The sequence below is a fragment of the Salvelinus sp. IW2-2015 genome, linkage group LG37 (assembly GCF_002910315.2).
Source record: "Salvelinus sp. IW2-2015 linkage group LG37, ASM291031v2, whole genome shotgun sequence".
Lineage (NCBI taxonomy): Eukaryota > Metazoa > Chordata > Actinopteri > Salmoniformes > Salmonidae > Salvelinus > Salvelinus sp. IW2-2015.
Window position 1 is genome coordinate 4,709,509 of NC_036876.1, and position 11,921 is coordinate 4,721,429.

Consider the following 11,921-nt stretch of genomic DNA (forward strand, 5'->3'; position numbering starts at 1 on the left):
CAAGTTATAGAAGATAAAAAGTTGACATTTCAGTCCATGTTTTGGCACCTCACCCCAGAGTACACAGTGTCTCTCTCCATGGTGCTCCTCTGTCTCCGGGTCTTTGGCTTCTTGTGGATGACATTCAGAGCAGCGTAATGGACCGATGTGAGTGTGTCATCGTGTTCTTGATCCTAAGAGGAATAGAAAAATAAATTCCAAAGACATCAGGAAATGACCTGATCATTTGATAGAAGGATCTGTTTACAGTTCATGAAACTCATACAAAAAAAATCACTTTATGATCTGCATACCTGGTTATGAGAACCGGGGACGGCCGGACCACTTGACTGAGTGCGCATTTCTTTTAGACAAACACATGGTGGAATAACCATCATCAACATAATCATCATCATCAACATCATCACAAATMAATTAACCCAGTTTCATACCTAAAACATGTAATGTATACTCCATCTACAGCTTTAGCATATTTTGTAGACAATGATACCGCTTACCTCCGCACAGCAGAGAGGTTTTCTTGGTCATCTTATACAAAACACAAGCCAGGACAATGATGATGAAGACACACAGACCCAACGCTACACCCAGACAGTACACCAAGAGAACCTGGTCCTCCTTACAACCATCTGTGGAAAAACAGACAGTGATAGAGGAGATTCAGGACATTTTGTTCATCCAGGCATACAATTTATTCATAGCAATGTGAAGAAATGTTAGACATTTTCAGAAATGTCAGAAATATCACTTGCGGTCAATGTCCAGCTTGGTCCCATTCCCAAATAGTATTTCTCCACATAAGGCCACAGCACAGTAGTAAGTCCCAGCATCAGAGAGGCTGAGGTTCCTCTTGGGGAGGTTGTAGACACAGCTCTGTGTAGGAGACCCAGCCTCAGAGCTCTTCTCACACTGATCACTCCTGTCTCCATGGGTGTAAATGATTCCTGGATGGGATTCTTCTGAGCCATGTCTGAACCAATAGACACTGTATTTTCCTGCACAGGTCTCAGTGTGTATTGTACAGTTCAGAGTCACAGAGTCTCCAGGCTGGACTGACTCAGACACAGGTTGCTGTACAACAGTTTTACTTGATCCTGAAATAAAAAGTTATGAATTCATTTTAGATGATGGATTAGCACATTTGAAGAATTAACATAAATGCCATATTTTACAATATTACTGTTAATAAAACAATAGCCCACCTTTCAGAATGAGAAGTATCCCGTTTTTGAATTCCATCACATTAACATTCATTCCCCCACAGACATATGTAGCGGAGTCATATGGCTGAGTGTTGGAGATATGTAGATGATAAAATCCATTTCCACTTTGCACTGTGAACCGACGGTTATCTTTAAACTCACTGTGAAATTTTGCACCACCATCATATTTGTAAATTGTTGATACAAGTTGAGGCTTCTGTCCTACTGTTAGCTTGTACCATGAGATATAAGAATTTCTGTCCGGATAGAAGCATTGCAGAATCACATTGTCTCCAAGATGAGCACGCAGAAGAGGACTTGGATGGCCAATGTCCTCCGTGTCCACTATGAATTAAATACAGAGAAGATAACTCAGACAACATGAAGATTTACTTACTTTAATTACATTCATCCTAAACATTGATTCAGGAGTATGAAATATTAGAATCCTTGGTTTACCAAAATTACTTTAAGTTGTTAAACRACAATAACATAGATCATATAATGAGACGAACTTACAGGCTTGGATGAGAACCAGGACAAGACACAACCTGAACATCCTTCAACGTCTCTCTCTCTGGTCTGGTGTAACAGAACAACTGAGGTGAGGGTCAAGAGACAAAGTGAAGTGACAGAAATGTGTATCTACATGCACCACAGGAGGCACAACTTTTAGGTTGGATCCATTGGTTGTCTGAAGAGGAAGTGAGGTCAAAAATATGTCCCACCTTAAAAACAGAAACAGTATGTATTCATAGATGAATCAATGATGCTATTCTCTCTAAAATACTCACGCTATCACAAAGGAGTGCTATTTTTCTTCAAGTGGTATAAAGTCAGTGGCTATTGAAAGTCTACACTAACATTGGAAGTATTCATTTTTGATACYAAGTGGGATTCAATTGATTTAATTGTAATTTTTGGTCAACGATCTACACAAAAAACCAACGTCAAAGTGGAAGAAATTCTAACATAAGTTTACCTCATGCGAATAAGTGGTAAGAATTGGGTAAGTCATTAAACGTAGAGGAAAAAAACATGTTTATTGAAATATCACACAGGCAAGACATCAGTCAGGAAGTTAAAGCTTGGTCGCAAATGGGTCTTCCGAATGGACAATGACCCCAAGCATACTTCCAAAGTTGTGGCAACAACTTAGTCACATGTCTGTGGAACTTGTTCAGTTTGTCTCAGTTGTTGAATCTTGTTATGTTCATACAAATATTTACACATGTTACGTTTGCTGAAAATAAACCCAGTTGACAGTTTGAGTTTGAGTTTATTTTATTTTTACAGGGACAGTGCACATTAATCAACGTTTCAGTTAAAGTGACGGTTTTAGCCAGCCGGCWAATTTTCAACCGCAGTCTCTGGACAGGTTATTAAAAACAATTACAATATAGACAATCATTGAGCAGTGAGCACACGCAGAGCAACATAGGACAAGKAAGACATAGCATACAGACAGAGCAACATAGGACAAGCAAGACGTAGCATACAGACAGAGCAACATAGAACAAAAAGCAGCAAGACAAAATTCATAAAAGCAACAAAGTGTTTCCACACCTCACAAGCTACAGACAACAGACAACATGTAAAGCGGCAATACACAGCTAGGGATTATGTTCACAAATCTGATTTACCTTTAGCCAGGTCTTCATGCATTTTGTGAAAGTGTGATATATGGTGCAGTTCTGTGTGTCTGACGGCAGTGTATTCCAGACATGGGAAGCTCTCACAGGGAAAGCGGATTTACTAAAGGTGCTTTTCCTTAACTATACAGTTACCTCTCATGGCAGACCTTGTGGATCTGCTGCKATATGTTTGGGTTTTCTGTTTAACAAAAATACTGAGTGGAGGGGGAGCCAGGCCATTTAGGATCTTGAATACAAGACATGCGTTGGTGTATTGCACAAGATTTTACCAACTCAGGAGCTTATGCTTTCTGAGGTTGTAACAGTGATGATGGCTATTGGGCTTCCTATCAAGCACTTTGAGAGCCTGTTTGTAGACAGACTGAATAGGTTTTAATGTTGTACTGCAAGCTTGGGCCCAACTAGTCAAGCAGTATGTTAAGTGGGGGAGTATCATAGATTTGAAGTACAGTTTTGCTACCTCTGTTGTCAAACAATTTCGTATAAATGCTGTTTAGCAGTCTGATGAGCCTGTTWATCAATCTCTCAGTCCCAYCTTTGATACACCTGTACTGACCTCGCCTTCTGGATGACAGAGGTGTGAACAGGCAGTGGCTCAGGTGGTTGTTGTACTTGATTATCTTCTTGGCCTTCCTGTGACAGCGCGTGCTGTAGTTGACATGGAGGGCAGGTAGTTTGCCCCCGGTGATGCGTTGTGCAGACCGCACCACCCTCTGGAGAGCCTTGCGGTTGAGGGCGGTGCAGTTGCCGTACCAGGCTGTGATACAGCCCAACAGGATGCTCTCAATTGTGCATCTGTACAAGTTTATCAGGATTTTGAGGTTGAAGAGGCGCTGTTGTGCCTTCTTCACCACACTGTCTATATGGGTGAACCATTTCAGTTTGTCTGTGATGTGTACGCCAAGTTGACTGGGAGGGTTATGGCCTGGAGAGGTCCTGGGTCTCCGCCAGGGACATCCTGGACACAGGCCTCATCGCTGAGTTCCAACGCCGGCACCAGGTGGCGTCCTACCAGGAGGGTACTGTCACACACTGACCTCTGCCTGCCCTTGACCTGTCGTTTCCCTGCCCCCTTGTTTGAGTTGTAAACTTTTGTTCCTTTCAAAACTGTCTACATCTGGGTCTTCTCCTGAGCCTTGACATTCCGACAGTAATATGTTGCTGAATCTGAGAGCTGCATGTCTGAGATCCATAGGTGTTTATTCCTTTGTCACTTTGCACTGAAAATGAGGGTTGCCTTTAAATTCATTGTGGAATGTAGCGTTATTGACAAAAGTTGTCATGAGCTGAGGATTGTCAACCAAGGTTTGCTTGAACCACAAGAAGTGCAGTAACAAGTTTCCTTCATGGAAGCAGTGCAAAGTCACTGTGTCTCTTATGTTGGCTGACACAAGGCGCATGGCTGAGGATTGTACCGCAGCTAGAWTACACACAAAGACACATATTAATTATATCAATAAAGTACCTGGGTGTCTTCAAATGTAGGGAGTGCACCCTATATGCACAGAAATATAAAAGTTGGACCTAACCATCTCCCAGAGAAGTGGAAATATCAGGCAGAGTGTGATGATCATCTTTGAAGTTGTCATCCTCTTTACTAACTGTGTCTTGAGTGGAAGAAGTCTACCCATTTGGTGATTGGTTGAACTGGGCGCTTTGTATGCCTTATACAGCCCACCATGGTCTTCACATGTAAACTGAGAATCACCTACTGTATATAATCAATGCTAAAAGTGGACCAATGATAATACTTTGCAACAACTGGCTGGATGAAAGCTGTCTAATATTATGTTATAACTCTTATCTGGATAGATAGTCTGTGTAACAACAATTCAAAAATCCAACCTTTTTTTCCATTTTGGCAATCATACTTAACCACCTGAATTACCATCACAGGTTTTACATTTCCTTAAATAGGTATTTTCATGTAGTTAMTACTTTTTATTTTTAAGCATACATTATCTGTACCTGTATGCTCTTATCAGTTGTGTGCCTTAGATATCTTTGGTTCCACCACATGCAGCAGTTACTGTTCTCCTAATGACCTATAGGAGGACTGTTATTCATAGAACATGACTTGATACTTATATACAGGATGAATAGGGCTGTTGCATAATGAGTGTATACAGGGGTAACACCTACAGGATGAAGCAAGTGTATGTAACACTGAAATGTAACACCTGAGTAGGGGTCAGAGGTGTACCTGAGTGGGTAGGGCTCTTGGCTGTAGCCTGATGCACCTTCTACTCTACACTCTGTAAACTAATGATTACAGTTCAAGAATTGATAAAACCTATGATCTTGTAAGTGATAAGATACTGTGTTAGTCTACATGGCATGCAGTATGTCAGMGGAACTGTGTTTCTAATTGTGATGGGRGTGAACAACGACTAAAGAGAGTAACTGACTGACACCACATAGACATCCTGCTGAAAACCACAGAGTGGGTGCAAGTTCAGCAGGCCTGTCCAAAGCGTAGATATGGCCTCGTCTTATGCTCACAGTAGACCAAAATGTCCAGGTACCTTTGAACAGCTCACTGAATGCATGATATGTCGGTGGGTTTAGCATGGTAACAGTAGGTTGTCTCTGCAGAAGCAATCTGGGAAAGGAGGAAGAAGTCAATTTCAGTTAGTATCAGTTGTTTAAATTCATATTTATATAYAAAAAGAAGGTACATACACAGGGATTTCAGGAAAGCAAATCAATTAACATACAACTTTTTAGGCAAGGTCACAGACCATTAATATTAAATACTCAATATGATCAACTCAGCAATCTCAATAAATATCGTAAATTACAACGCAMAAGTGATGATCTCCAGCAGTTATTGCAAAACCTATCTATTTCCTGATGAGGTAAATGATGAAGATTGTCAGACAGCAGAGGAGAACTCCAGTTCTTATGATGGAGAGAAGGACCAGGATTTTCATCACTGGATAATGGTCAAATTCAATGTTCAGCTTGGTCCCGTTCCAAAACAGTATCACTCCACATGAGGCCACACCACAGTAGTAAGTCCCAACATCAGAGAGGCTGAGATTCCTCTTGGGGGGGGGGGGTTGTAGACACAGCTCTGTGTAGGAGACCCAGCCTCAGGGCTCTTCTCATACTGATCACTCCTGTCTCCATGGGTGTAAATGATTCCTGGATGGGATTATCCTGAGCCATGTCTGAACCAATAGACACTGTGTTCTCCTGCATAGGTCTCAGTGTCTATTGTACAATTCAGAGTCAGAGTCTCCTGGCTGGACTGACTCAGACAGCTGCTGTACAACCATGGTGTTTCTGGACCCTGAACCTGACAAAAAGGTTTTCACGTCAGTAAATGTGTTTCCTATTTTGTGTCCTAACTCAACATTTCTTGAAAACAACAGTAACGTCTGATTTAATGAAGACATTGTATATCCAAAACGTAACGTGCAAAAATGATCAAGATTGTACTTGCAGGACATTCTTTTCTTGTCATTTTCTTTCTAAATTCAGATTTTGTACCTTTAACAGTAAGATCCTTCTCCAAATTCCACCTTGTTGGAATAAGAASWCCCACAGTAAAAMGTTGCTGAATGTGAGAGCTGCATGTCTGAGATACTTAGGTGTTTTATTCCTTTGCCACATTGCACTGAGAAGCGAGAGTTTCCCTTAAATGCATTGTAGAATGTAGCATTATTGTCATWCTTGTAAAAAGTTGAGCTGAGGATTGTCACCCAAGGTTTGCTTGAACCACAAGAAGTGCCGTGACAAGTTTCCTTCATGGAAGCAGTGCAAAGTSACTTTGTCTCTTATGTTGGCTGACACAAGGRGCATGGCTGAGGATTGTACCGCAGCTAGAATACACACAAAGACAAATATGAATTGCATCAATACATTTCCTTGGTGTCTTCAAATMTAGGGTGTACACCCTATAAGCACAGAAATATTAACATTTTTGACCTACCCATCTCCCTGAGAAGTGGAAATYTCAGGCAGAGTGTGAGYATCATCTTTGAAGTTGTCATCCTCTTTACTAACTGTGTCTTGAGTGGAAGAAGTCTACACAAGTAGACAACACTTCAACAGTGGGCGGTTTGGTGACTGGTTGAGCTGGACGCGTKATTTTTGTTGATGCCTTCGTTGATGCCATGGTCTTCACAGGTAAACTGAGAATCACTTACTGTGTARAATCAATGCTAAAAGTGGACCAATGCTCGTCATTTGCAACAACTGGCTGGATGAAAGCTGTCTAATATTCTGTTAAWACTCTTATCTGGATAGATAGTCTGTGTAAGAACAATTCAAATATCATCCAACAACCATTTTTCTTATTTGGCAATCATACTTTACCACCTGAATTACCATCACAGGTTTTACATTTCTTTCAATAGGTATTTTCATTTTTATTTTTAAGCATACATTATATGTAACTGTATGCTCTTGGTATCAAAATCAGTTGTTTGCCTGAAATGTCTTTAGCCCCACCACATGCAGCAGTTATGTTTCTASTGATGACCTATAGGAGGACTGATATACATAGAACCTGACTTGATACTGTACGTACAGGATGAACACGGCGGGAGCATTATGAGTGTATAAGGGGGAAACACCTACAGGATGAAGCAACTCTATTTTAAGCAGTGSTGGAAAAAGTACCCAATTGCCATACTTGAGTAAAAGTACAGATACCTAAATAGAAAAGGACTCAAGTAAAGGTGAAAGCCATCCAGTAAAATACTACTTGAGTAAAAGTCTAAAAGTATTTGGTTCTAAATATGCGTAAGTTTCAAAAGTAAATGTAATTGCTAAAATATACTTAAGTATCAAAGGAAAAGTATAAATAATTTCAAATTCCTTGTGTTAAGCCAACCAGACGGCACCCTTTATTTTTTTTTATTTTTTTACATTTACGGATAGTCAGGGGTTCACTCCAACACTCAGACATCATTTACAAGCACTGCATTTATATTTAGTGAATCTGCCAGATGAGAGGCAATAAGGATGACCACGTGTTCTCTTGATATGTGCGTGAGTTGGACCTTTTTCCTGTCCTACTAAGCATTCATCATGTAACAAGTCCTTTTGGGTGTTAGGGAAAACGAATGGAGTAAAAAGTATATTATTTTCTTTAGGAATGTAGTTTAAGTAAAAGTAAAAGTTTTCAAAAATATAAAAGTTTTCAAAAAAAGTAAAGTACAGATATCCCAAAAAACGACTTAAGTAGTACTTTAAAGTATTTTTTACTTAAGTACTTTACACCACTGATTTCATGTCAGTCTTACTTTCACTATCATTCACCGAAACATTAAGTGTCACACCTGAGAGTTTAGTAGGAGTCAGGGTTTGTAKCTGGGTGGGTAGGGCTCTTGGCTGTTGCCTGGATACACCTTCTACTCTACACTCTGTCAACTAATGACTACAGTTCAATAATTTATAAAACTTATGATCTTGTAAGTGATAAGATACTGTATTAGTCTACATGACATACAGTATATCAGTGGAGTTGTGTTTCAAATTGTCATGGGAGTGAACAACGACGAAAAAGAGTAAATGACTGACACCATATAGACATCCAGCTGGAACCACATAGTGAGTGAAAGGTCAACCAGGCCTATACAAAGCAAAGAGACGGCCTTGTCTTGAGCWCACAGCTCAAGGTTGTCTCTGCAGAAGCCCACTGGACAAACATTCATACAGACACACTTTATGTACAGAATCCAAGAGATGGAAGGAGTTTATTGTTGTCCATATCAGTTGTTCAAATAGATATTTATTCATGCAAGAAGGCACATTCTGTACCCAGGGATTTCAGGAGAGCAGTTAACACATACAGCGTAAGCAAGGATGATGATGATCAATTCAATTAAAAGTCGCAGGCTAATATTTTTAAATGCAATACGAGCAACAAAGCAATCTCAATGAATCATCATTTACAATGCATAGTGATGATACAGTATCTCCTACTTTACTCCAAAACCCATCTATTGTCTATTGACACTGGTCTTAGCTTTATCTATTTCCTGGTGGTGTAGACGATGATTAAGATGATCAGACAGCAGAGGAGAACTCCAGTTCTCATGATGGAGTGAAGGACCAGGATTTCTCATCTGTGGATCAACGTCACAATATGAAATAATACAATTGCTCTTTAAATGACATAGACTGATCAGGGGAAAGCCATGATCCCTTACTGATGTCACTTGTTAAATCCACTTCAATCAGGGTAGACTAAGGGGAGGAGAAAGGTTAAAGAATGATTCTTAAGCCTTGAAACAATTGAGACGTGGATTGTGTGATTCAGAGGGTGATTAGGAAAGACAAAAGATGTAAGTGCCTTTGAACGGGGTATGGTGGTGGGTGCCAGGCGCATCGGTTTGTGTCAAGATTGTTTTTCACACTCAACAATTTCCTATGTGTATAAGAATGTCCACCACCCAAAGGACATCCGGCAACTTGACACAACTGTGGGAAGCATTGGAGTCAACATGGCCAGCATCCCTGTGAAGGCTTTCGACACCTTCTAGAGTCCTGCAGAGAAGAATTGAGGCTGTTCTGAGGGCAAAAGGGGCGGGGGGGGGGGGGTGCGCATCTAAATATTAGGAAGGTGTTCCTAATATTTGGTATATCAGTGTATACTGTATCACTCCACTATATTTCTATGGGCGGTAGCCGATACCGCAAATCAATAATTAACTACATTGCCAAAGTATGTGGACCCTGTTTGTCAAATATCTAATTCCAAAATCATGGCCATTATTATTGAGTTGGTGACCCCTTTGTGCTATAACAGCCTACACTCTTTGGAGGCTTTCCACTAGATGTTGGAACATTGCTGCTGGACTTGCTTCCATTCAGCCACAAGAGCATTATTGAAGTTTGGTAATCTGATGTTGGGCGATTAGCCTGGCTCGCAGTCGGCTTCCAATTCCTCTCAAAGCTGTTTGATGGGGTTGAGATCAGATCTCTGTGCAGGCCAGTTAAGTTCTTCCACACAACTATCTCGAAAAACAATTGACATCTTTTTGTGCACATTGGCATTGTCATGCTGAAATAGGAAAGGGCCTTCCCCAAACTTTTGCCACAAAGTTGGAAGCACAGAATAATCTAGAATGTTATTGTATGCTGTAGCGTTAAGATTTCCCTTCACTGGAACTAAAGGGCCTAGCCTGAACCATGACAAACAGACCCGGACCATTTTTCCTCCTCCACAAAACTTTACAGTTGGCACTATAAATTGGGGCATTTAGCGTTCTCCTGGCATCCGCCAAACGCAGATTAGTCCGTTGGAATGCCAGATAGTGAAGCGTGGTTAATCACTACAGAGAACGTGTTTCCACTGTTCCAGAGTCCAATGGCTGCAAGCTTTACACAACTCCAGCCGACGCGTGGCATGAAAATCCATTACATGAAGRTCCCGACGAACAGTTCTTGGGCTAACGTCGGGTGCTGACTGCTTCCAGAGGCCGTTTGGAACTCGGTAGTGAGTGTTGCAACTGAGGACAGACGATTRTTAAGCACTATGCGCATCAGCACCTGGCGGTCCCGTTCTGTGAGCTTGTGTGGCCTACCACACAGCGGCTGAYCATTGRTGCTCCTAGATGTTTCAACTTCACAATAACAGCACTTACAGTGGATCGAGCCAGCTCTAACAGGGGAGAAATTTGACTAACTGACTTGTTGGAAAGGTGGCATCCAATGACGGTGCCACGTTGYAAGTCACTGAGKTCTTTAGTAAGGCTCAGTGGCTGAAATAGCCAAATCCATTCATTTGAWYGGCTGTTGTGGTTKATTTCTTTACTATCAAATGAGGAGAGACAAACTTATCACACAAGTCAGAGTTYTACTTAAARTAAATKTTTAATCACTTATTAATAAGGGAGCAGGTCAATACAATGCAAACATATAKAGTGAATCGATTGAGTGCTCTARGATAATGATGGCTYGTCATGGCTGGTCGACGWTTCACAATCAAATGATTCGTTGACAGCCCTGAGACAAAAGTACAAAGGTATTTTATAGCCAAGATGCACCTTTTTCAACCTACATGACAAACAATAGKTATATAGAATGGGTCACAAGGTTAAGATTTGTATGAAAGATATAATACATAGCAGACAGTATCTGCTGGGTCAACAGTTTTCATTGTATAGACCAGTGTCTGTCTCTCCGACTCCAAACTGGAACCATCTCTCCCTGGTACCATATATAARAGAAACATTAACTCATGCTCTGGAATGCTCTTCAGGTTTTATCACCCAAAAGACATTGTAAATCTCCTGTCAGTGTTATCTCCCAGAGGCCCATCRTCAGTAGAACACACACACAATAGTTATAAGAATACTCTATTCTGTTGCATAACACAACCATTTGATGCAYWAGAAGAATTATAAAATAATCTTGCATTTGTTCCACCATACTGTCCACATACTTTTGTATATATAGTGTATGTACAAGAGTGAACATGAGAAGTGTAAACACCTACACAATGAAACAAGTACATGTCAGTCTTCCATTCCTTGTATATCATTCACAGAAACATTCACTAAGTGTAACACCTGATAGTGCATGCCTGATTGGATACCCCAGCCACTCAGCTAATGTGACACACTTTATCTAGTCTGTTTTACTCTGTGGTTAGTGTGGTTCTAAAAGGAAGCAATTTATCAGAAGGAGGATCCTCCTCTATTGGTCTCATTCAGACAGAGGAACCTGCATTAGTTTTTGTGCTTCACAAGACATGTCTGTTTGAGAATGTACTGAAAGTTCTTCCATGACATCATCACAAATTGCCCCTCCCCCCTGGACTACAAGTTAGAATAGATGGTGCTGCATCATACATGAGGTGCTTAACTTCACCAAGTCAATAGATGCATATTCACATGCATTATGCAACCAATATAGCTTGGTACATTGAGCATCAGCCTAAATATGGTTGTTGCACAACTGAATCTGATGAAATAAGAACAGAGAAAAATATCAAATCAAACAATATCTCTATATGAAAGCAGTTGAAGTTTATTGATCTAAAATGCAAACAGTATCAATGTTAAAAGGAGCTTGACAGAATACAAGTAATTGTAACCTACAATGA

The 11,921-nt window shown here is 40.5% G+C and overlaps 1 protein-coding gene across 1 annotated transcript; it reads right to left on the minus strand.

The window, feature by feature from the left end:
- Positions 1 to 1,315, minus strand: LOC112067971 (uncharacterized). The gene is made up of 5 exons (XM_024134944.2): positions 1,203 to 1,315; positions 753 to 1,094; positions 498 to 629; positions 294 to 343; positions 1 to 173 (listed from the first exon to the last, which is right to left on the minus strand). The coding sequence occupies exons 1-5, from the start codon at positions 1,252 to 1,254 to the stop codon at positions 30 to 32; spliced, it is 720 nt and encodes a 239-aa protein (XP_023990712.2). The 5' UTR covers positions 1,255 to 1,315; the 3' UTR covers positions 1 to 29.
- Positions 1,316 to 11,921: the final 10,606 nt, after the last annotated feature.

What these genes read in the sequence shown, in the direction of transcription:
- LOC112067971 (XM_024134944.2), bottom strand. Translation starts at nt 1,254, where the DNA reads ATGAATGTTAATGTGATGGAATTCAAAAACGGGATACTTCTCATTCTG. An exon ending in GACCAAGCTGGACATTGACC is followed by an intron (nt 630 to 752) that starts GCAAGTGATATT and finishes GTTTTTCCACAG; the next exon opens with ATGGTTGTAAGGAGGACCAG. An exon ending in AACCTCTCTGCTGTGCGGAG is followed by an intron (nt 344 to 497) that starts GTAAGCGGTATC and finishes TTTGTCTAAAAG; the next exon opens with AAATGCGCACTCAGTCAAGT.